The sequence below is a fragment of the Parus major genome, chromosome 3, assembly GCF_001522545.3.
Source record: "Parus major isolate Abel chromosome 3, Parus_major1.1, whole genome shotgun sequence".
Taxonomy (NCBI): domain Eukaryota; kingdom Metazoa; phylum Chordata; class Aves; order Passeriformes; family Paridae; genus Parus; species Parus major.
Window position 1 is genome coordinate 50,069,382 of NC_031770.1, and position 26,514 is coordinate 50,095,895.

Below are 26,514 nucleotides of genomic sequence, written 5' to 3' on the forward strand. Positions count from 1 at the left end.
CCCTCTCTTTCCAGTCTTCATCCACTTTAATGTGAGAATAAATTCAGTCTCTACTAGTAATGCCCAAAATGTTTACATGCTGTTTCAAAAATCTGTAGAAAGTCTAAAAAAATGTGGTGTTCTGCCCAGAAGGGATGCAGGTCCAAATAACGATCAGTTTTTAGCATCCTTCAGTTAGTACTATATACTGTAGTAATCTTTTTTTCTTATTTTTTTCCTATCTGTGTCTGGCTGATGGAGTGCCAGTTAATGCACAGGTACCTTGCTTTGGTACCTGTTGATCTGTTGATTTCATATGGGAGTTCTCCTCACTTTAACAGAGGGAGTATAACAAAGTCACAATGTAAAAGCACTTAAAAGTGCTTTCTGGATTAGAGATGTGTGAAGTGTGTGAATAAATGTGTCAGCTTTCTTTAGAGGGTAAAAGTGCTTCACAGAATTGTGAAATTATCTTTGGCTGTTGTATGCAAACATCACCTTTATGCAACTGATACAGCTCTTCTGGAATGTCACTTGAATAGCAATTTTAGTTGCATTTTTCTCTCTCAATTTTTTTTTTTTTTAAATTTTCCCTAGGGAGAAGTGTCTTCTTCCTCTTCAACTGGCTTTGGAATCAAAGAGCATGAAGCTGGCCCAGCAGGCTCTAGCAGGGATGCAGGTATGGCTTTAGAGTGGGAGTGTGTTGGCAGGCAGTGGGTGTCAAGAAAATGTAGGCTTTTCTTTTGAAAAATACTACAGAAAAAGCATCTGTCCTTGTGTGAACCTAACAATAATATTTACATTTCTGTTCAGAAGTTAGGATGCAAGTAAAGGCTGGTGATTTTGTGGAAGCTAAAAATGTTTTGCAGATAGGTGGGAGGTCCTGGATTTTAACACTGAAATGTAGATGCACCTTGTGGGCCCTGTGCTACTCCCAGAAAAGTTTGCCACTGCTAAGCATCTTAGAAATTAAGCTGAAATTTGTTGATTTCTTTGATTAGAAAAGAGGACAGCAGTGCTTGGAAGATCGAGTGTTTTATAGAAGATCGGGGAGCTGTGTTCTTTATATGTGGGTACTTTTCTGGGGTTTTTGTATGCTGAAAACAGTAGAAACAGGATCTGATTTGGAAGTCTATGAAATTGCAAAAAAAACCAAAAAACAGAAGAGCAGCACAAGCAACAAAATTCTCTTCTGGGTTTGACAGTATAAAAACTAAAGCAATTTACTGTTATTTTAATTGGACAAATGAGTATGAGGCAGTAAATACTTATCACTAGGGGTATGCTAGTTATGGAAAAGGCTGGCACACTGCTGGGGCATAAAATTCATTTTTCAAAAAGAATTTTTTCCCTTGGAGGGCCAGAATGAGGTTGTTCTGGGAATATAAGGATGTAAGTGGATCGTTCAAATTCACTTTATCCAGCATATGAGGTGTTGGACTCTTGGTTAGAGAGTTCCCAATATTGGGGCACAGTGTGGTTGTCAAGGGAAGGGACAGGAGCATCCCTGTTATGAGGAAGGGCTGAGAGCTGGGACTGTTTAGACTGGAAAAGAGGTGCCTCCAGGGCTGGGGGCAGCACAAGCTCTCTGGACAATCTGTGCTTGATCACCCTTACATTAATTTTTTTCTGGTGTTCAGAGGAAACCTTCCATGTTTCAGTTTGTGCCCAGAGCTGCTTCTCCTGTCAGTGGGCACCACTGATAAGTTCCTGTCTGTTCTCTTTGCAAACACTCTTCAGATATTTATATACAGTGGTGAGATTCTCCCTGAGCCTTCTCTTCTGCAGTCTAAACATTCCCAGCTCTTAGCCTTTTCTAATAAGAGAGATGCTTCAGTCCCTTTGTCATCTTAGCAGACCTTCCTTGGACTCTCCACAAGCTCCTTATCTCCCACCCTGAACTAAACATTCTTCTTTATTTGGAAAACACCATTATTCTCATTGCAGATTGAGTTAAATCTCATCAGGCTGTACAGTGCTCAAACACTTGAAATTCTGGTTTATGAAAAATGCTTTAAAACATTGTGAGTTAAACCCTGGCTGGCAGTTCAGCTTTACCCATTCACTCCTTCCTTCTCAGCAATATGGGAGAGAGAATCAAAAGGGTAAAAGTGAGGGCAAAGACAAAGTTTAATAGCAAAAGCAAAGCTGCAAATGCAAGGAATTCATTCACTCCTTCCCATGGAGCAGCAAGTGTTCAGCCATCTCTAGGAAAGCAGGGCTCCATCGTGTGTAACAGTTATGTTGGAAGACAAATGCTTTAACTCTGAATGTCTGTCCCCTCCACTTCCTCCTTCTTTGCCCAGCTGTTGTTGCTGAGCACTGTGTCATATGGTTTGGGATATCCCATTGGTCACATTGGGGTCAGCTGTCCCAGCTGTGTCCCCTGCCAAACTCTTCAGCACCCCCAGCCTACTTCCTGGGGAGCCAGTCTGAGAAACGGGCAGCCTTGATGCTGCGTAAGCTCTGCTCAGCAATAGCAAAACATGGATGTGTTATCAGTGCTATTTTGGTCACAAAACCCAAAACACAGCGTGCTTTGAGCTCCTATGAAGAAAATTAACACTATCCCAGCCAAAACCAGTAATCAGCATAGAAAATAAGAAGCAGGAGTGAACCAGTGAAGTGGTTGGTTCATGCAAGGTTGAAGTTGAGGATGAGCATCAGTACAAAGAGTAATGCAGAATATAGCGAGGGAAATGGGCTGCTCAAAGTCTCTACTAGGACAGAGCAAGGTTGTGTTCCTGGGATCTAAGACAAGCTAGTTTTGCTGTGTTGTGGGATCTTCTGAGAAGATAGGAAAAGACTTATGTGGATACATCTCTTGAAGGATGTCTGCCACTAATAGGAGACACTCATGAAGATGATTATAGACTATATGGAAGAAGCATTTCTAGTAGAACTCCAAGGAAATAGTGCCATTGGCAATGTTGAGAGAATTTCTGAGATACTGGGCAAAGTAAATCTGATCAGTCTAAAATAGTCAGTCTGCATTGAATTCAGTTCAACCAACCCAATGTCAGGACAAGGAATTATGGTATCGCCTCAGCTTGGGTTGGTTTCTATGTGTATTTGTGTTAGTCACTTATTAACTGTACTCTTTGTCTGAGGACTTGGTTGTATCCACTAATGGTCAACTCTGTATGACACAAAACACATCTTGCCAGGGATCAGAAGTGCCACCTCCACAGCACATGTGCTCTATGGTATTGTGCTCTACACTAGTGGAGTAATTGGGATGGCAGGTGACTGTCTCCTATTGGGCAGGAGAGCTGATAGCACTAGTTTAATGCCAGGATACTAGCCTGAGTGGGTTTTTTTTTTAAATTCATTGTTGTTTTGATGGTCTGAGGGGCTGCAAAGGTTCTAGTCTCTCCCAGCTTCTAAAGTACTGACAGGTTTTGCTGAGGATATTATTTGAAGTGATTTATCAGTTACTGGTGTCTTCTTTCTTCTAGATGCTGGGGAAGTGGGATGGGCAAAGATGATACTGGAATGGTAACTGACATGACACAGATCTCCCAGTTTTGCTGTTTTTCTTACCTTTTATATTATTGGATTAACTTGAAAATTTTACACAGAAAGCCAAATCACCCTGGTACCAAGTGCTAATAGGTTAGGTGCAGTACTTTGCAGAGGCAGTTTTTGTCTCGACATGTACATTGCCATTTTCTCTCTGCAGAAGCTGCTGTCTGATGAGAGGTTTGTATCCGTGGAAACAGACTCAGATGAGAAACAGTTGCTTAATCAGATGCTGAATGCTGTCAAAGTGACTCCTTCGCTCAATGAAGACCTGCAAGTTGAAGTGATGAAGGTTAGTGTTTCACACACATCAGTGCTTGCAACAGAGGCTGCTTGACTGAATGCTGCAGTTAGCAAATAAATTAGCTGTTGCCTTGAAAATCTTCATTTTAGGACAGTATCTGATTCCCTTTTCCTGCTGGCAGATGTCAGTTGTTTTCATTTCTATTTTGTGCTTCCTTGGATTAAATAGGAGACAGTTTACATTAAGATTCAGGATACTGGTGGTTCCAGTTTAAGCAAACTTAAGCAGGACAATCAGTTTCCTCTGTGGGAGAGCATAGATCAATGACTTGTAGATCTGAAAGTTTGTTATTGAGCTTTAGTGGTCATGAGGTGGGCTGTGCACACTTGTAATTTTGTATTGTGTATGCATAGGTGCTGTGTAATTTGTTAGCTGTATTTTCTCTTTGTAAAATGCTAATGATGGAACATGATTTGTTTAGGCATCAAAATGTTCCTGGACCAGTGCATAAGGGAAATTATTGTTCTGTATACTCTCTTACAACTTCCATCTCTAAGAATACTGTAGCATTCTCCTGTGTGCATGCTAGGAAGCTCAGCTTCCAGGAGGTACTACTGTTTTGGGGGGGAGGTCCAAAATTCCTTGCCCTGTGATCGTGTTGGTTGTATGACTTAGAAGTCACTTTTCTATATCAATATTGGCAATACCTGTATTATTTGTACAAAGCAAGATGATGGTGGACAGTTTTCAGATGCTTGGGTATAAACTGTGCTGCAGGGTTTCTTGTGCTATAACTGAAACCATTTTGGAGCAAACCTGGTGATCCTTTTTGCATGTTCATTATATCTAGTACTGATTGATGTATTTGGATTTATTCCTTGACTGTCCTTTCTTTCTAAGTGCATAGATTACTTATTTTGTTTCTTCCATGTAACATCTTGGGTCTAACAAATTCATGTTACCCACTCTGAAATTGCTCTGTAGGAGCCATACTCTTTACCAGGTGGAATATGCCCCCAGTGTCAGAAGGTGCATATCCTAGGCTGAGCCTAGCAACAAAAAAAGGGAGTGGTATTTGTGTGGGCTGGTATGTGTTTTATGTCAGCAGGCTTCTGCCCCAGGCTTAACTTTTGGCACCCTGATCTGCATTCCTAACCCAGCACACCTCCTTCTTGCCTCTTTTGTCCCACAGAGGGAAAGGGGAAGAGTTAAGTACTTGCAGTGCAGAACCAACAGGTCCCTCTTGGAATGCAGTAATTTTTTGCAAGCTGCTTTTTTTACATTCTTAAGTGTTACAGATTCAGAATCTGCATGCACAGTTTCTTTGAAAGCCTTAATGTACATCTGCAAGGCAAAGCCCCCATGCTAAGAAAAATGTGAACACTATTTTGCTACAGTTCTGAGTAGATATCTTCTCAAGTTGTCTTGACATGTGAGAAGCAAAAATAATTTCGAAATATCAAACCACAGAAAACCAAAGCCAAAACCATGTATTTATGTATGCATTTTTAATTTTTTTTTTTAAATTAGAAAAACATATTCAGTTCCAGTTTAAGTGCAAAAGAGAAAAGAGAACACAGTCTTAATTTCACTGAGTGAAATTCTGATGTGCAAATCCTTTTGTGGGCAAAATACGTGTATGGTAAAAATCAGGCTACAACTTTGAGGACAAAGCAAAATTCTATTTTGATTTAAATTTCAAGAGACCAGAGGGCCATAACATATTGTGATCAGGACAGTTAAAACTCAGAGGCATTAGATCTGAGCCTTGCCTGACAGTCAAATCAAGCAGACATGTCTTCAGATTGTAGCCTGAAGGTTACAGATACCATTGCAACACATGAAAATGTTAGCTGACCCAAGCCTGATGAATGGCTAAAGCCCTTGTAGGGGAAGGAGGGAGATTTCTAGCAGCTGGTCTCAGCAATGTGTTTATGTCCCTGGGTCTGCTAAAATGTGTCCTCAAAACAGCTTATGATTGTACATTAGACTGTGTTATTCCATCTGGAAGGGAAAAAATATGTCTTTATCTAGTGCAGATAGATATTAGACATTCCTGAGTGTGAGCAGGTTTGTGTGAAGCTGTGTCAGCTGTGGTGCCAACCTGGTTCTTTGTGACTCACTGCACAGTTGCACCACAGTGCACCAATACTCACAGGTATTAAGAGTGCAACCATCAAAGATTACACAAAAGCTTTTAGTCATGTAAAATCAGTGTGAAAGTAGACATGCAGGACTACAGAATTCACTGTAACTTGCTGGCATGTAACCTCCTAAATCACTTAAATTGTTTGGTTTTTGTTTTTTTTTCAAAATCCTATCCAAAATATCTCCTGCTGTTCCCAAAAAGTTTACCAGAAATTCACACTTCACATACTATTAAAAAAAATGTCTTGGATATTTATGTTAATGATTTGTTGTGACTCACCTGTATTACAGATGGAAGTGTGAAGGGATCTGATTAGCTGAGGGGAGCATTCTGTAAAGATGCTTTTTACATTCAGATGACTGTGTGTTGGAATTGGCAGTGAAAGGAAGAGCACAGGAAAGACATGCAAGCGCAGTTAGTTGCCTTTCTTCACACACTTTTGGAGCATGTCAATATTGTGAAGGGCCATCCTTAGACAGGAATGGTATGAGTAGCTGTAATGGTTGCTGTAAATAAATGGAGAGGAGTGCTACCTGGATCTCTTCTAGAACTGAAAAAAGCAAATAGTTGGGGCCTCTGATGTGAAAATGGAAAGGCACTGACTAATTTATGGCTAAGTACCAAATCCTCCTGATTTTTAAGGGTGAGTGTCATGAAATACTCTGCAGATTGCCAGATTGGAGGATCACAAAACCAGCACTCTGATAGCATTCAGACTTAAAGGCCAGGGCTGAGGACTGTGCAGGAGTGCATTCTGGGCAGCACTCAGATAAGATTTACACTGCCCAAATGCAACTGTCAAGATGAACTCAAAGCCTTCCCCTGTTACATTATTTTTCTCTTCTGTGCCAGGTGAAGCATCTCTTACCTTTGCATAAACTTGGCTTGACTCTGCTTCTTCTGAATACCAGTTGGGGATTGTGCCTTTCTCTTTAGTTTTTTCCATGTAGAGTCATTGTATGGGGTAATTCCTCCCTTGAATTTCCAGAACAGAAGTAATACTCTGAAGTCCTTGTTTATGTGCAGGACACCCTTATAATTGCTAAGCACTGGGTAATTCTTACACCAACAATACTTTTATGCCCAAAAAAGGCAGTGATCTTTTCAGTGAGGATCTTTTCAGTTTCTCTTTGACATGAATAGGCATAAATAACAAACACAGGTGTACTAAATGGATTTGATTTCCCACATATCAAAGCAAGCTGTCTGGATGTATAAATTTTGCATTCAGAATTGTATGTTATTTAACTGCTAAGCCAAATATTTCTTTAGAATATCTTAATTACTACCCACTCTGTGTATTCTCTGTATCTCTGATGTATTTTATGGTAGAGATTTATTAGTATTTTCACACCAGGGACTAAAGTGAGGTTATTTAGGTGCTTTAATTTATATTAAAAGATACTGAGAAATCAGATAATTCAGAAAGTGTGGCTAGAGGGAATAGTGTATCTGACACAAGGCCACTTTAGTATTCATCTTTGCTTATGCCATCTTTGTTGCTATAAGACTAAAAATCCTTCAAATATGTGTGTTACCAGTTTGTGTTTTACTATGTTCAACTGGCTGTATCAGTGGAAAGGGAAAATCACACAATCATACAGTACCTTGCTGACAATTTTGTTATACATCACTAACTTCAGTTTCAAACAGAATAATTACATATTTATACTTTTATATTTTCTTTATAATATTCATGTAGGAAGAGATATATTGATTGCTAATCAAATGCAACATTTTATCAGTGAGATACCAAAGTGACTCACTGCTCTATTTCTACAGCTGCAGATGCATAGAAAAAATCAGGGTGACAGTAGTTTAGCATTTTCCTTGGATGAACATGATCATGCAGTGGGGCTGGCTCAGAAGTGGGAAAAATTTTGTTGTGTGACGTGGTGCCATGTTGCAATTGAGGGAATGCAAGGGTGTATCTCCCATTGAGGGGTGGGGCCATTTTGATGACATTAAGCACTAGACTAACAAGCCATAGATGGTCAGCAGCAGAAAGAGTACATGTTCTGGACTGAAGATGAATACTCACTTTTGAGTTCAGTTGTGGAGTCAGGAGATCCTGATTTTTTTTTCCTCCCTGGCTTGATGCTTTTAAATTTTGCCTTCAGAGATTTTTAAAATGGCTGAAGTACTTCTACTTTGTGTGGTTAGACCTTTGCTTGGAGGAATACATATAATATTGACAAAAGCACTGTCAAATATTGTCAGATCAGTACTGGAAAAGGAAACTGGGAATCTAATCTATAGCTGAACCTCTGGATTTCAGTCACTTCAAACCTCAGCAATTCTGTGATTTTTACTTTCTTGCTTTGAGTTTTTTGGTAATTTTTCATCACTAGCCCTGACCCTAAATTGCTGTCCCTACAGGAAAGGCTTCTGGAAGAGGAGAGGAAGAATTAGGAATTAGGAAGATTTAGGCTTTGAATTTAACTGTGGCACCCAAGCAGCTCAAATCAAATATTGAAGAAGTGGGAAGTATGAAAGGAATCCTAAACAGCAGGGACACTTGGGGTTTTTTCTTTCTTTTTTCTTTTTCCTTTATTCTTATGCATGTTATAGTCACTTTCATTTATGAGTTGACCACCTTCTTAATAATGCAGTACTTCTATCTGACTGTAATAACATTATTTTCAGATAACAAAAAATGAAGAATTTATTCATTTATTTGCCTTTTTGCAAACATTTTTCAATATACCTTGCAATAGAAATTGCAGTCGAGCCATCTTCTAAGCAGAGACAGACTATGCTTCAAATAAAGTAAAAATAAAAACAATTAGTCAACTTCAGTTGAAAGCTTTAATTCAGAACTGGCTTAAAATTTATATTAATTAGAAAATTTTAAATGCTGAAAATTTATAGTTTTGCCTGAATGTGTATTAGTGTTTGTAATAGTGGTGCCTGGTATGATTTGGAAATTATTAGATGAGTCCTCACACAGAGGCAAGTTCTCCAGGTAAACCAGATACAACAGTAATATAATGGGTACTGAAGTAAGAAAGTTGTTCCTAGGACAAAAGTGTGATTGATCATGTAAAATTTCGCTTTCTACTGCATCCTCTTCTTTTCTTTAGTCACAGAGACAGCCTTGTCATATAATTCAGTGCATTTCAGTTCAGTCTGTGTCCAGATTTCCTGGGAAATACAGAGCTTCCAGGACAGAAATTTTCAAGCAAGAAAGAGAATAATGACCTCTTGTGAAAGAAACTCAGTTTTTAGATTTGATATTTTTCCGAATGCTTTTTCTTTATTTCACCATTGTAAGTAATGATAATATGCTGGATATGCTATGAATATTTACTGTGTTTCTGTCAGTGAAGATTCCAAGCTTTGTTTCTTATTACATCTAAGAAGACTTCACACAGCTGAGTTGCAGCTACCTTACTTGTGGTGGTTTTTGAATAGACTTGAGGATTGCTTTAAAACCAAAAAATAATCTTCCTGAGTGGCTTTAGAAGGATCACTCTTCTAGTTCCCATTATTTACCTATTATCCATGGTGAACAGCAGTTTCATTTAGGAAAGATTAGTTTATTCCCAGTGAGTCCAGCTTGCATTTGTTTGTGGATTAAGTGTATTTCTTGCTGATGGGCAAATTTTTTATTATTTTTCTTCTGTAGGCTTTCAGTGAGGAGTCAGCCAGAAGTCTTTCAACTGTGAATGAGTTTTAATGAGCCCTTGTTAAATCTGCTGTGTCAAGGCAATCTTTCCTCTTTGTCTTTTCACTGATCCATTAATTAATATTGCATTTGAGAGCTCTCCAGTAATAACAGTAGACAGCTCTTTTTGTGATTTCAGTTTTCATTTTGGATATATTCAGAACTGAAGCCTGACTTAGAGTTCTGTGGTAAAACTTAGTTTGTGTAAGGACAGACTGTCTTTAGGTGGGTATTAGCAACTGTTCTTTCCAAGATTGTTGCCATAATGCTTTAAGGGTGCAAAGTGATTCTTTGAGTGCTAAGAGTCATCTCCTAGTTTTTGTAGTCACTTGTGAAGGTCACTGTTGAAAGTCTACAAGGAGTCAGAGAAAGTTCAGAGACAATTTTTTTTGGTCTTAGTTTTTACAACAATTGTAGTTGACCTGTTTTAGCATCTGTACAACCATGTTGTTACAGGTTCAGGGAGGTAGTCCTGTGCTGGACTGTGCTTGACCAACCAAGCAAAACTTGCAGTTAATTATTTCAGAAAACCTGTCAGGAACTTAGTTGCTGCTGAGTAGGTCTTTGGCCCTCCAAGACAGAGAACAACTTATGTGTCTGAAAAGTGGCTCCAAAGCATTTGATCCAAAATGTTGACATAACTGTACAATCCTAGTCTCCGTAGATGATTATATTCTACACCATTTTCTCGAATATTAATAAATGAGATAATCACTTATAAGCTCTCACAGATACATGTCTTCACATTCTTTTAAGATTAATGTTTATGAAATCTGTGGTTATGCCTAGTAGAATATAATTTACAACTGTTCTGCTTTGTCTTGGACTGTAATATCAAATGGAGGGCTAAAACAACTTCTATTTAAAGGTATATGTAAACTGTGATATTCCCTGCATCTATATAATAGTTTTATATAGTAATGAAGACAGTGATTTCAATGCCTATTAAAAAGAAGAATTCATTGGTGCAGCAGTAAAAGTATAATTTCTCAGTGGTGATGGAGAGGAGAGACTGTCATTATCAGGAAAGGAAATAGCAACCCAATTGGTGATACTTGTTGTTTATCTATGCATTTTAATTAATATAGAATTTGGGAACAAAAACTTGTTTTTTCCTCTCAGTATATTTTATGCACTACCTTTTTGCAAACATTTTTCAGTATCCCTTGCAATATAAATAGCAGCCCAGTCCTCCTCTGAGCAGATACAGACTATGCTTCAAATAAAGTAAAAATAAAAACAATTATTCAACTTCAGTTGAATGCTTTAATTCAGAACTGGATTAAAATTTATATTAATCAGAAAATTAAATTTTAAATGCTGAAAATTTAATGAACAAAGTTTTGCCTGAATGTGCATTAGTTGTAATAGTGGTGCCTGGTATGAGCTGTCATAATCAATGACACTTTTGTCCAATCGATAATTTTGTCCAATCCATAAGGTGTGTTAGCATCTGCTCTTTTAAAGAGGGGATTCTGTAAAGACTTGCACAGTATCATGCCAATTAGATTTTTTTCTAAGATCAGTCCTGCTGAGAAATGCTATATAGTGTTCCTAGTGTGTAACCTTTTCATAAGTTAAAGTTTTGTAATCTAGGCCAACTACAAATCCAGACCCTCTTGGGTTTGCTTGTCTCATTTTACTTCTTTCTGGTTATTTTTAAAAGTCATTTTATCCATGTGCTTAGTTATAAGTAACCAGGTTAATTTCAATGGATTGAATGACCTACCTTATGTGCTTCAAGATAAGTTCATCCTTTTCTGAGTTAATTAGAACTATAGTAAATGCCTAGTACTGTGATTAAAGGACTCTCCTGGTTCTTAGGAGCCTGGTCGTTATAGCCAAAACCAGTCTTGAATTAAAAGCAGAGCTTTCTTCTAAAGGAATCCAAAAGAATGAAGTGTTAATGGCCTGAATGTGACCAAAAGGATGCTGGATGATAACTGCCTAAACCAGTCAATAGTGAATGCAGTATTTCCATAATGAAACCTGTTTCCAGGATCAATGGCCTTTTCTTACTACTTTTCTGTGTTTGAATTCTATTCCTGAACAACCTCTGTGGGTTTGGTCAGATGAGTAATTTCAAAAATCTAAGCAGAGGGTTGTCAGCTTAAAAGATTTGCAGGATAGAAAAGTAGGCTTAATTTCTTGCCTGAAGAAATTCTAGTGCAAAAATTTTAGCTGTCTCAGAGCTGTGAGGTTATGAAGGTGTTTTCAGATTGAGAACATGCTCATTCTGTCACATTGGAACTGTCACATTTGGTGTGGCATAATCAAAATCATTGGCATCAGCCAAAAAAAGTACCAAGTCCCTAACTCTGTAAAGTGTAATTTCACACCTATCCGGTGTGGAAGTACAAGTTCTTACAGACTTTTTTTAGTCTGACACGTATACCAAGAACCTGGAGTTCACTTAACCATTAAGAAAATGAATTCCAAAGACATTGTATGATCAGAACAAATTTCAAATTTAGAAACCCTTTAACTTTCACATATGGCCTTTTAGTCTTTTGCCTGCTGCCAGACACTAATGCTTACTGGTGGTGACAGTGCCACGTTCTGCCAGCCAAAGTGGCCACACAACAGTGGCACAAAAGGGTCACTTGCCATAGATTTGTGTGCAATTATGCCCATATTGCAGGTGTGCCACAGCTGTGCACAGATGCACCCAGTTTAGACCTTCTCTGCTTGTGCGCATCCCATGATTAGGGCCACTGCCACCATAGCTGTTAACACCATCAGGTCCTGGGGGCAGCTGAGGAGAGAACTTGTGTCCCAATAAGCTGCTCTGACACTGCCAGCCAGCTCCTTGGGTCCTCTACCGTGGAGCTCCTTATGTCTCTTGAAAGAGAGGAAAGAGACAGAAACTGTGTGACAGCAGTTGGTGATAAAACCCCCAAACCAGCTTACCTGGCTTTTTAATATTTTCCTGGATGCAGGTCAGGATATGGTCTGGGATAGGATAAAATCCTCTGGCAGGCCAGTCAGTCTGTGGGACACCGCTTCTTAGGTTGTCTTCATGCTAACTTTTGCCAATTAATCTAGTGACTTGAAACAGTAATTTTAAATCAGCTGTTATAAAGTACATTGCCATGCAGAACATTTCCCTGTTACACTTTTTCATTATCTGAGAGCAAGGGAGCTATCTTCCCTCTCCCCTGCCCAAAAAATTCTCTTGTTGTCAAGAATAAATGTCAGAATTTTCCACCCAGGGGAAACACACGTTCTTTTTTTCCTTGACAGCTCTGGCTCTACTTACATCCATGTGTTGACAGCCTTTTGAATCACTTTCATGTAGTTGATGCATGAAACTTCATTTTTATTTGAAACTCTTTAAGCTTTTTGTTGGTGTTTTCCAGTTTGGTAATTGTTCTTTTTCACTTTTGTTTTACTCAGATTTGTATACTATAATTTGTAAAGTAATGCAGTATACCTAAATAGGATGTAACCTGTAAAGGGGGAAATGTCATCCTACTACTGATATTCAGCCTTTTTCTTTATTTTTCCCTGCCTTTAATTGTTAAAATTCTGAAGATAAAACCCCCTGTCAGAGTGTTGACAAAAACTGTTAAGTATCTATTAAGCTTTGAATAATTTCTTTCCCTTCTACAATTGGACTACATAAGCAGAAGTTTCACTTGGTTTCATACTACCAAAAAATAGTGTTCAGCAGCAGTTCTGTTTTAATCTAGTGGACTAAATGGGCATTGTCTTCTCGGAGCACTCAGCATGTCATTCCTGATGATGTGTGAGGTTCTCCTGTACCAGATATAGTCCTTATATCAGAAGCCCTGGTGCATTCATAATGCTGAGCAGCATTTATGGGTTTACTAATTCACAGCAGACACTCTCCTCTCTTTCCATAATTAAAATCTGCTGTTTGGTACAGTGACACATGGTGACACAGCGTACATGACTTCATTAATGCCTTTGTTTCTCTTGCCCTTGTTTTCCTTCAAGGCCAAAGAGTGCAACATGAGCAGGTTACCAGTTATCCTGACAAATAGGAGGACACCTCCTGTCCAAACTATATTGCAGAAATAACTGGATGACTTTAAATGTCAAACTACTGAATGAAGTAAAAGGCTGTCCTTCCTCTCAGGGTTTTCCTCCAAGGAGCAGGATATGAGAATCATCTGACACACATTGCATCCCAGTTTACAAGCCTGCAAGTAAAGTAAGTCAGGAAAGACTTCTTTTACAAATCCCACAAAGGGATTAGAGGTGGCTGCAAAACTGTTTTGGTTGTAAACTGTAAAGTTTTAAACCTTTCCTCTCTTTCTTGGAGCTACTGCTTGCTTTCTTACACACTATTTATTTGGTGTGCCTCCAGCATAAGCTCTTCAATGTGAGAATTGCTGTGTACTACAGATATGTTCTAAGCACTTAAGGAATTTGGCTAGCAATGCTAGGCAGCCTTAAAATTTAAATTAGTTTCCTCTTTTTTCCTCTTCAAGAGGTCACAGAATAGTTTGGGTTGAAAAGGACCTTTAAGTTCATCTAGTTCCAGTGTCCCTGCCATGGACAGGGACACCAGGTTGTTCAAAGCCCCATCCAACCTGGCCTGGAATACTCTCTCTCAAAGTATAGAATCACAGAATGAGTAAGGTTAGAAGGGAGCACAGTGGTAATCTGGTCCAGTCTGGTCCAACCAGAAGCAGAGTTTTTTAGTTTTGTTTCTACTCATTGTAAAACCAACCATGTGTGTGCTCTTACACTACATTTGGGACTGTATCCTGGGACTCCAGGGAGTAGGAATTATATTTCTTGTTCCATGATGGTTAGAACTTCAACAGTAATTATAACAAATACTTTCATTATGAATAAACCATTTATGGAAATGTGATCTCATCAGCCATTTGCAAGATAATGCAAGCCAATTAAAAAATCCTGCAAGTTGTGTGACTTTGAAACTATCTCTACCGTCATATAAGTTTCTTCTTTAAAACAAAACCAAAAAAAAGAAACAAAATGGTTTTTAGAATCCATTCATTTTCAATTTTGTTTTTTACTGGAATTGCTTTCTAGTTATTAGGAATTGCTTTGTAGTTTTGTTTTTGCTTTGCCTACCAGTGGTTGCAAAAACATGTCATTGCCCAAGAAAGCCTCCATCTTCTTTTCTTTAATGTTTTAAAGTACAGATTGTTTGAATTAGTGTCATGAGTAGTTAGGCACTCTATGGGGGTATCCTGTCTGGAGACTCAATGTATTCAGTGGATCTGAATGATTAAGTTTGGTTTTGTTTAGTTGGTTTTAATCCCATTTTTCATCCAGTAATTTAAAAGAGGAGCCTGCTGTCTTCCTGTTTGTTCCACATAAATGGGAAAACATGCAAGTTAAGTGTTTGGATCATTGCCAAGACTGCAAATGAGCCCTGCAGCAGTGCTGATGGAAATCATAGCTGAGAGCAGTCTTGTGTATTGGTCAGAGATGGTGTTTCAGAACTTACAAATGATTTGTGAGGGAAAGTGGTAGCAGTGGAGCAAGCCAAGTATAGACTGGCTGATCACCTGTGCTTCTGTCATTTGACTGCATCAGTTTGTATACCCTTTCTCTAGCTAGTGGGCTCCCAGATCTTATTTATTACAGAGTAGCAGTCAAAACTTAGTAGTCTTTTTGCTGAAATTCTCTATTGCTTCATAGCAAAGTTTTAATCATCACTTCCTTACTGAGCTTGATCTCTGATGTTTTTATCACTCACATGTTACATGCAGGGTTTTGTCATTCGTGACAGAAAGGAATATATTTATATATGTGTGTGTATATATGGACTAACTTTTCACAGGTCAGATCCATAAAAGAAGGAAATTTGAAAAAAGGAAAAGAAATAAAAATGAGGGGAAGAAAGAGATTTTGAAGAGCAAAAGCTTAAAAGAGTTTCTGAACTGGTGTGTGCTTCCATGAATTGTAGTGTATTGGCATCCAGGTTTTGACCTGTGGACAGCATTAGGTAGTAACACATCTTAAATCCAAGATGGGATGAAAGCAGAAAATCACATGAAGTAAATAAGGTTTTACAAGTAGGGAAAATCAGGACACACAAACCACTGAATAGGATTAGTCATGGATGTCCATCGTGGTTCTTAGTGTAATAAGAAGAGATTTGTCAGAGGGAGGTAACACTTGTCTGTCTCTGGGTTTAGGAAGTGTGTTCTACACCTGTGTTTTACATAGCAGTATTTGGGAGGTACAGATCAGTTTTTTCCTTAAGTACTGAATATATATTTTTAGTCAGCTGCTGAGCTCTCACAGCTATTAGAAACATCAATAAAATTTCAGGGTAATTAATAGTTGAGAAAGAGAGGCCCCACAGCTGACTGTGAGGCTGGCCAGTAGTTTAGAATCCAGTTAGTGCTAAACAGAATTGTTTGGCCTCAGAGATTTAAATTTTGCACATATAGACTGAGCAGCAGATAGAAATACCAGCCCTTATAACTTATGTACTTATTAGCCAAATGAGATTATTAAGAGTTTTTATCATTTACTGTTTACTTTTCTGTTATTCTGTAGAATTTGTTCTGTGGACAGGAAGAGAGGTACCACAGTTCCTTTTCACTGGCACTTGTGCATGTACCAGTCGATGTTATGGATGGCAGAGAAATTTGTGGAGTTCCTGTCAAGACATACAAAGTACAGAGTTCTTAATTGTTTGTGGTTAGAATTAGATTGCTTTCTCTGCAAGTTCAAGTGCTCTGTAGCTTGTATCTCTGCTTGTAATATTGAGATGGGCTGTATAATACTTTTAAGAAAATCTATTTTGTCCATTTCAAAGAAAAGAGAAACCACAAAAGGAATTTGGCTCATAAACTTTGCTTTGCTCCAAAGATAAATGCAAAATATCTTAAAAAGTCTCTAGTGCAGGACTACTGTAATTTGTAAGGGGTTTTTTGCCCTTTTTTGTTGTCACTACCTCTAGTATTTATCCACATTCTTCAGCTTCTGTTCATGAAGGATTGAGAATCAAGTCAAGATAACATTTACAGAAAAGTTGTGCCTGTAAAATTGCCATTACATAATGGTTTACTTAGAACACTTTTTGTAGTAAAATCATCTTCTGTAAGAACAGGATCAAGCTCTTTATTGGTTTTTTATTTACAAAACAAAGTGGAAACAAACAAACAGAAAACCCTACAACCTTGGAGTAAGGTGTGACATCCTGTAGTGAAATACAGGTTTTCTGCTAAGAAAAACATTTGTAGAGGTGCAGTGCATTTTGGTGTATAGAAACTTTTTGTTATGACTCTCAAAATGCAAAACAGTTTATTTATATCCTCCTTCAGGAAAATGTGAACATTTTGTCTGTCTGTGGACAGACTCTTCTGTCCTTTGCTTCTAGTTAACAGCCACTAATGTTATCTGCCCCAAATTTCCTTGTGAAGCAGAGAACAGTAGTTCTGAGTAGGGCTGCGAAGTTGTAGCGACCAATACATTAGTGTTAATGTGATTGATATTTGCTCATATACTTATCCCAAGGAGCTCATACTATTTCAGACCAAGGCAAATATGAATTCTGGTACTGGGGAATTTTATACTTTGAAGGAGAGACAGCAGTAGCTGAGGCTCTGTCTTCTGTGAGGGAGAGGAGATTGGAAAGCAAGACAGGAGAGAGGGAAGACATCTTCAGACACAAAAGGCATCACACCCCACAGCACCTCTCACTGCATTGCCTCACTCATCCATTTGCCCCGGTGGTTCACATCACATTCTCACTCCCCTTCTCTTCAAAGTAAGATGTTGAATTGATCTTTTAGTGTCTTATTCCTCCTGCTGAATTCGGGACAGGACAAGCCTCCCTTCATGAACTGGGGCTTATGGATTGTTTTTTAGCTACTCATCAAGTGACTATAAAGCTACTCATAAAGTGACTTACTGGAAATATACTGTGCCGGGAAATCCTCAGGCAGTAATTAATGGCTTGTTTCACATAATTTTTATGTATCTGTGCCACTTAAGTAATAACTTGCATTGTCTGCATTTTTCCTTCCTCTTTTGTTATATTGATAGAAATGAATGAAGCGATGGATTATAAATCATGCAAAGCTTGTGGTTAAATTATGAATAGAGGTCCAAGGGCCAGAGCTGATCACTGGATTGTCTTCCTTTTGGTGATCGTTTGTAGGAGACAGCAATAAGTATTCCATTGGGTGGTGCCTCTGGGGCCAGCAGATACAGCTTCTCAGGAGGATCTCATCTATCCCAGTAACATGCGGTGCTAAGAAGCTTCTGATTCTGTTCTCAAAATTGGAAGGAATTGTGGTTAGAAGCACATGGATGGCAAGGAGAGTAAATAATGGCTGAAACTTATTTTTTTCCATTTTCTCTCTTTTGATGCAAGGTCTTGCTCTGCATAACATATACGTCCACCTTTGAGCTGAATGGGAGTTCAGTGTTGAAGATTGCTGAGGTGAGTGCCTCTGTTATACCACAGCTTGTGTCACTTAATCTTTCCCTACTACCTACAGTGTGTCTTCCATTTGTAACCTGAAACTGAACCAGTCTAAAGCACTTCTACCATCTTTTGGGCTAGTGTTACCTTAGGTTTGCTCTGAAGAAATAGTTGCCAGTTGGGCAGGTTTGGGCTTGCATGGGAAGGCTTGGAAGTTGACTGATACCTGTATATTACAGCAATGAGCATTTACTACTCTTCATATTTACTTTATTTTGCTTTTTGCAATAGAAAAATTTTGTAGAGTTCTTCATAAAACAGCACGGTGTTGATTTCTTACTGGCTGCAAGTCTAATGAAGTTTCCTCAAGAGAAGTGCATAAGCCATATGCCTTATGCCAGTGCATAAGTGTGCCATGTTAGCACAAGTGCCTCAATGTTCCTTGTGTATATCTCTTTCCTGCCACATCCAAATAAAACATTTATAATCCTTTAGATCCATTGGGTTATTATTCACTCTACTCCCTTTTTTCCATTAGATTTTAGTCTGAATCAAATCATAAAGGAGCTTTGGTTGTAGAAAAACATACTTACGGGCATATTAAGTGAGCCTTTGTAGGTGGATGGTATTTTTAGTACAGTGGGCTGCCATGGGCTGTTTGTTTAGGTTAGAGAAGATGCACTGGAACACTTAATCCTCCTGTGCAAGACACACTGCTGTGTGCAGAATGTGTTATAAAATTACATTGTCGAGGTGATATGGGCAGGGGTAGTGTCCATGAAGGAATTAAAATATTACATGTCCTACACTCCCAAGTGTCTGTAGATATTTAGAGACATGTTCCTTCTCAGTTATTGCTGTTTGGGGTGGGGAAATCCCATGTCAAAATAGCTTACTTTGGCTGGAAGTTACAGTATTTTCTGAACTGAAGAATAAAACTGACCTTCACTTACCTTACTGGAAGCTGAGAAAGGAGTTGTAGGGATAACAGGGAACCACAGAAAATTACTTCCATTTTGTAAAAGAAAAGAGCTTTAAAAGGCAAGGATACAACATAAATAGTTCATCTATATAACATATACTGGATTAAAAAAAAAAAAAGATAGTAATTGTTCTAGATTAACCCAACTTAGATTTTAGTTTCTCTTGTGCTAGGTGAGACCATAAGGTGTAGCTATTTTTGGAGGTCTTTGTAAGCCCCATCTGTAGATGCTGCAGCAGGGATGAACTGAACTGTTGCTTAAAGCAAGCCACAATTTTTAAATTTCTATAAGACCCTCTTTATGTCAGTGTCACACATTGAAAAAAAAATATAGATAATTTCCTCTATTGCAGTTTTTCTCACTTTTCTCACAGACTTCCTAACATGTGAGGCAAAAGCTGATGAATTCAGCTTAGTGCATCTCTTTGGTGTAGATGAGCTTGAGATTAAACAAAGTGGTTGCTGGCAAATGGATTTAATGACTCTGACAGCTTTCAGTCTTTAAGAGCACTACCTGGGACTGGGGGAAATGGTCAATCAGTCATGGTCTGTGTGCTATAAATTGTAGAAATAATCGGAAGTAATATTTTCTGTTCTCTCTGTAAACAACAGGGTTGTTATTAATCAAAAGCATTCTGAAAATTGGCAGCTGTCTTTCACAGATTTGGTAGTTCACTTTTATTCTCAGAAGGACAATTTGGATTTTAAAAAGCTTTGCTAGTGTACTGATATACGTTAGGACAATGTTAGTTATTTTCTTGTACGGTGAACAATACTGATGCATGATGAAATGTGCCAGCAAAGCAAGGAAAACTCATTTCCTTCAGTGAATTGGAACAAGCAGTAATACAGAGTGCACTTGCCTCTATTTGGAGTGTTTGGGCGTACAGTTATTTTCTCCACACTTCTTGAGAAAATATTGCCTCAAGTTTTTCTAAATAGCCTAGGTCTTTCTAAATAGAAAATCCTACCAGACACACATATGCTTCCCCAGGTTCCTACTGTCCAGACTTTAGGTAAGGCAAAGACTTTAACAGCTGGCATCACTATGCCTTTGAGTATGAATTATTAAATGTATGAGCAGTAGGAAACAGAAAATCATTTCTCAGTTCAGCATTTGGTTAACCTTCTGACTTGCTTAAAGAGAAAGGTGGCAGAGAGGAGCTTTCTGTTCCGGTGCCCATGTTATTTAACATTTCTTTCCAAGTCACTCCCTCAGTTTTCCTAGCCTGCACTCTGTAGCAAGTAGAGCCCCTGCAAGACAGGAAAGATGCTGCCTTCATGCTGCCTGACAGAACTCCCTGAGGACTGTCTCTGACAAACAAAGCTACAGTCTGGCCATTTTGCGCTGCCTTTTGTTTGCAATTCATGTGTACAAAACAATGACAATCAAAATCTTTCTGAACCTTATCAGTTTCAAATTAAGGAATAGTACTATAATTTGTGTCCTAAGTATTAATAGTATCGAAAATAGATTAGTAGTATTAAAAATAAATTAAATCTTGCCCTGTTCACCTTCCCATGCTTGCCTAGACACCTGCAAGAAAATTTAGTTGATGCTGTTGCTTGTTTTCATGTGTGTGTTTGTTGCTCCAGTGTGCCTTCTGGAGGTTTATTTTGTGTAACTGTTGTGTTTCATTAGCTAACCCTTCTGTGTTTTGCTCTTAGTTGTGTTTTGCATGCCATAGAGCTGGAAGTCCCCGAATGCATGAAATGATCAAAATGTCCATTGCACACCTCTTTGGAGCCCTGAGCTCTCACATTTTTACTGCTGCTTCTTCATCAGTGGCTTTTCAAAAGGTACCTTGCCCAGCCATTTAGAACATAGGCCTTCTGTAAGGTTGCAACTCAGGTGAACAGTATTGTTTGCATATTAGCTCGCATGGGGAGGGGAGAGAAGGAGGTATCAACCATGCTCTTTGCAGAAAGTCAGCCTACCTCTAAGAATGGTATTTCATTAATTAATTCAGGTACTCTAGAAAAAAGCTTGCAGCCCAAAAAGAGTGATCTCAGCAGCACTGGAATGGTTTGGCCTCTGTGAAGAGCTGTATGTGGTAAGCAGGCTTTTAGGGTTATTTTGTCCACTGGGGTTCAAGTGATAGATTAATGAGGGGCAGAATTGGTCCAGGCCAGCTTACAAGAACATCTTCATCCCTGACCTACTGGCAGCTTGCTTTCATTTCAATAGGCATTAGAAACAATCAAGAATCTTGTTTGTGCACCTATGTTAGTACTGATCAGACTATGTAATCAGATCACTTTAATCTTTCCCTCTTAAAAACTCATCCACATTAGGGAACTATAAAAATTACTTTACATCATATAATATCCTTCTCATTCAAAAAATGTACATCAGATGCATTTGTATACTCCTTATGCATATAATTTATACTACATATTTATATTTTTAATACAAGTATTTTTGCACAGCTAGTTCAATTTATATTTACAGTTCTTGTTATGTATCTAAACAGGGGCAGAATAAAACTGCTAAAACTGAAAAATATAAACATATGTGAACAGTCATTTACTTCTTTTTTTATGGTTGCTTGGTTTGGATTTGGGGGATTCTTGTGGTCATTGTGAATGATAAAGTGTAATGTAGGACAAAGGACCAAAAGTGCTTCTTCAAGAAGGCTGTATTGTACAGTTCTGTCACAAACCTGCTCAGCTCCATCAAGACTTTTATCTGCTTTGTAGTTACTGTGCAATGTGCTTACACGGTTTATTCCAGTTACAGCAAGTCTTAGAGACCCAACATCTCTCACAAATTACCTGATGTAGGATAGAAACTGCATTTTCCAGATCCTGTCCCCAGGATGCTGGCTGTGTAACACTTTGGCAGCCATTTGTATCACATCACGTGGAGGTGGACAAAAGCACATCTGGGCACAGCACATTGACAGAAAACTGCCAGCAGCTGGGCATGGAGTTAGGAACTGGATGATCCATCTGTGTTCTTCTATTGCTACCTTGGCTCCCATAGGGTGTCTGAGCAGAGGAGCCCTCTGCTGGATTGCCAGTTACTAAAAGGCAATTGTTTGTATTATTTATGGTAAAGTGTTACTGTATTTTCTGTGTTAAGAAAGGCCTTAAAAGTTTTCAGATTTGTTAGAATATGTAATAATTATCATAGAATAAGTGGCAAATACCTGTACATCAGAAGCAACAAGCTTGAAGAATTGGAGGGGATTTACATTGCAGACATAGACTTGCAGAGAAGTAGTCACAAATAAGTATCAAGAGATGAATAATAAAAGCAGCATTCAATTGTACAGAGTGAGACAAGTACCAAAATCGTTTGGGTTTGACAGGAGACTTCCAGTTTTGCCCTACCATTCCTGCAGCTGTGAGACTGATGAATTGTAGGCTGCTTCTAGGTGCTACTTATTTAGTTTTCCAACTGAGACTGCTGAAAACTTCTAATGCACGAATAAAGCAGTAAAAAATAGTAAGGAAGGCTGACTATCTGCATGCGAGAGACCTTGGTATCCTCCTAAAATGTGTTCCTGGTAAGTGGGAGTTGATCTCTTTGTACTGCTGTCTTGTTTTCTCATCAGGTTTGCATTGAGACATATGTATCTAGCTGTCACCAGCGGAGCATTAACACCGCTGTGCGGGCAACCCTCAGCCAAATGTTGAGTGACTTGACTTTACAGTTACGACAAAAGCAAGAAAACATGGTGAGCCTTCTGGCATCAACAAATGGTTCCATGTCCATGGCTGCGTACCGTTTTGTTCCTCTGAATGCCTTATGGCTTTTATTTGACACTTCCTCAATTAATCCTGTTTAAAAGCTTTTTTGGGCTCTGACTATGCCTGCCTCAGAGCACTCACGTTGTCGACTCTAGCTGACTGGTTTGGTTTTCTTTTCTTTCCATTAAACAAGAGAGACTTTGTTCTGATATCAGGCTGCCTCAGCCTTTTGTTTGATTGTTTATCTAAGGTTTATAGAAATCCTTTTGCCAAAGTTTTTTGTATGGCACGTATTTACATAATGAAAACAGATTCTCAACTAAGGAAAGTATAATTGAGGTTTTTCATCTACTTTTTTTATAGAAGATAATTTTAAGTTCATGAAATTATTTTTTCTTTGTTAGAAAAATATATTTATTTTATTTATTTCATTATTAAAATCCATGAGAGCTGTTTGAATGACATCCCAGCACATTTTCAATTGTAAATGTTCTGGGTGCATGCGAAATTACATTGGCTCCATCCATTTGTTTGTATTGCTTTGTATAATATCATATTGTCAAGAACTATTGGTAAGTCAGTTTTTACTTATTAGGAAATTTTAAGGACTGTAGTTGTAAAGATTGTTTTCTTTACATCTGTTTTGGGTTAAGACGATCACTTCTATTTCACATTATTAGACTAGATTGCTCTTATCCTGCTGAGCAACTGCAAAAATAATTAGTCTGTTTAAGTAAACTTCTCTTCTGTTGATGCTAAGTAGGTTCCTTTTACTAGCCGAAGTATTTACCAAAAAAAACCCAAAGAAACAACAGAAGCATTTTGGGTCCACAAATTCAATTTTGTTAGTTCTTTTCTTAGCTGAGGAGTAGGTAAAAGCATATGAGAACTGCATTTAATTCCTGGCAGTTTGTTATTGATGCTTGAGAGAATTTGGCTTGACCCTGTCGAGCACAATAGGAGGACCCCTATACCACAGCTGAACCAAACAATGTAAGAGGTCATTTCCATTTCCTGACTGCCATTAATTCTGTTGGTACTGTAACATTAACATTGTCAATGTTCTAAACTCACTAATACTCAATTGATTTTGGTTTCTAAGTAGTTTTTGAAGTCGAAACTATGCTTTTCTCCCAGTTATTTTCAATGTAATTTACATGCTAAATTGTTCCTGAGTTGTTTTAGGTGTAGGAAATCCCTTAAGGACTTACAGGGCTTTCACCTAAATGAGATGCAAATTCCTTAAATCTAAACGACTGTTAAAACAGATCTTGAGGAATTTTTTTTAAACGTTTTGCAAAAGGTTCACTTAAAAACCCTAACAAAAACACAAAACAGCTAGAGGACATGAATTTAAGAAAGTTCTGCTGTTAAAGTATTGTTTCTGTAACATTCCTCTGCCCCTTGCACCAATTTCATCACCTTTCTTTCCTCAACAGATAGTTGAAAACCCTGACACCTTGCAGAAATTCAAGAGTCAAGGTATTTGTAATATTTTTTTAGTGACTCCTTCCAAGCCAGCTTTTTTATTCTTATCTTTCCTTTTATCACCACAGTGCTGTTTGATGTCATGGGAGTTGCACCCTCAGGATTTCATAACTTCTCTATAGTTTGATGATCTCTTGGTTACCTGTGTTAAGAACTGAGACAGCCCTGTTAGTTCCTGATACTTCCAGTTGTGTCTTCATTTGGACCATGGTAACAGCATTGCACTCAACATAGTAAATTATTGTTTCAAGGTGCTAACTTCTGTAATTAAGGAGTTTCAGTGGTCTGGAAATAGTTTTAGGAAGTGTCTTCCTGAAATGAAATAGATTCGCAGAGTAGAATGTGGAATCTGAAAACTATTGTTACTGTATTTTAGGCCAAAGACATTGTTTATATAATGACTACTTGCCAGGTGATTATTTTATAAGAGAATGTTTTTTTATTCCCATTGTGGCTTAACTTTCAACATCTTCTAGTAGGAAAAAGTAGTCCCTGGTTTTGACCTTCACACTGGATTTCTGTATGAGAACTTGTGTGAATGGAAGCTAAAATCTTTGAAGAGCACAAGCATTCACTTATAAGATCAGAGCTTGGTCAGACATCAGAAAATGTGTGAGAGAGAGAAATTGCAGGGAGAGATACAGAACTTGGCTGCCATGTAGAAATATTGGGGCCAGTCTTTTTTATTACTTAATTGTATACTTATTTTATTATCTGAATTTGATTTCAGCTAACCTTCTGAAATGCATGTAAGCAATTGGTGCTCTCTCCGGATTTAATACTGCTACTTTTGCATTTTGTAGCAATCACTTTCCAATCTAGGACTTTTCCTACTGCATCTTCTCTATGAATTTTGGTAGCTCTGCTCCTTGTTTAGAAGCTCTGACCAGCTCTGAAAGCCCATGCAGTTAACTGATGTTGCAATCCAGCTGCTCATATGTAATGCCTCTGATCTTTGTCCTTTTTGGAGGTACTTCAGCTGAGTCTCTTTGTGATGATGTTGTATCTGTCCTCACTGTGCTCTGTGAGAAGCTCCAGGCTGTCATAAAGTGAGTTATTTAAGTTTATAATTTCAATTTATTACCTGGAGATTGAGAGTTTCACTGATGCATGTGCTTTACTGTTGTAGTTCTGGAATTATGGAGCAAAGCTGTGCTTAAATGAAGTGTTTACTAGAGAAAGTGTTGTTCATGATGCAGCAATTTAATCCTTGATTTAAATGAGGAGCTAATTTGCCTTCTTTGTGCACTGTTCAGCTTTAAAGAGTTTCCAGTAAATCTAATCTGTAGGTAACTTCCATACAGCAGCAAAATACTGTTCCAAGGAGAAGTTTTCTTATTTGGCTGGAAGAACCATCATAGAGAGAATAACAATTACAAAAGCCGTGGAAAGACCTAACAGATGCTATATTCAGAATAAATAAATCTGTCCTTCTTAGGTAGCATTTATCCAGTTGAAGTAATTTGTACTATCAAAGTATTCCTTTGGTTTAGGAATATCATACACTACCTACTTGAAAATGCATGATCTTAACTTTTAAAATGTGTTTCTTATGGACAGTAAGTGCATTATTTGCTGTACAATTTTCAGAAACTACCAGAGGTAAAGATAGCACAGGCATCTGTGTTCAGTTCTTCTGCAGACTTTCTTCCCATGAGTGTCTCTTCTAACAGCAGGACTACAGAGAAATGCTTTACTTAGCATTATTTAATCAGTGTCAGCATCTGGGAGAATAAAATCAAGAGCGCAGGGATGCCCTGTGCATGCCCATGCAAGTGTCAACTGCAAGATGATGATCATCTGCAATAAGACACATTGTAAGAAAGGCTGTTGGGAAAGAAGGCAGCTGTACCTGGAATGCATGTATCTTTCCAGATAGGTGTGGACTGTTGTAAGGAAAAATCTATCACCTTTAAAATAGATAAGAAGCCAGCAGTTTTCAGTCCTCCATAGCACAGAGTTAGAAATCTAGCTTTGAGTCTCAGGATTCAGTGTTTTCTGCTTGGCATGTGAAATAGGTATTGTACTTGGATGCAAATTCATATATGTGAACAAAAGGAACTCAGGCAGTGGCAGAAAAGCAGGTATTTCTCACTCCTTTATTTCAATTCAGATAAATCCGTTCTTTCAGCTTCCTTGACCTACAATCATATATCAGAAAGCGCATTCCTACAGCTCTCATCTCTGACCAAAAGAATTATTAAATCCTGGTTTTCTTAGGAGTGAAAACCAGATTATGGGTGCACTTGCCATGGAGTGCTTCTTTCATGAGGCAGACCTTAGCCTTGCTTGTCTCCTGGGTCCTGCAGTTAACATTAAGAGTAGTCACAGGGTGTGTTAAAAGTGTGCCAGTTCTAGATGTCCACAGGTTTTTTAATACTCTTTCTTATGAGGCTTTCTT

The 26,514-nt window shown here is 38.3% G+C and overlaps 1 protein-coding gene across 5 annotated transcripts in view; it reads left to right on the forward strand.

Annotated features, from left to right (window-relative positions):
• Positions 1-26,514, forward strand: part of ARFGEF3 (ARFGEF family member 3) — an 86,940-nt gene that overhangs the window by 13,086 nt on the left and 47,340 nt on the right. For 2 of the 5 annotated variants that reach the window (XM_015622681.2, XM_033512711.1), the window contains exons 3-9: positions 577-658; positions 3,662-3,793; positions 17,897-17,965; positions 20,598-20,729; positions 22,490-22,612; positions 24,065-24,107; positions 25,084-25,162. In XM_015622681.2, coding sequence (XP_015478167.1) covers positions 577-658; positions 3,662-3,793; positions 17,897-17,965; positions 20,598-20,729; positions 22,490-22,612; positions 24,065-24,107; positions 25,084-25,162 — 660 coding nt within the window. The remainder of the gene's footprint in view (positions 1-576; positions 659-3,661; positions 3,794-17,896; positions 17,966-20,597; positions 20,730-22,489; positions 22,613-24,064; positions 24,108-25,083; positions 25,163-26,514) is intronic. The other 3 variants (XM_033512713.1, XM_015622684.3, XM_033512712.1) reach the window with 2 other exon arrangements.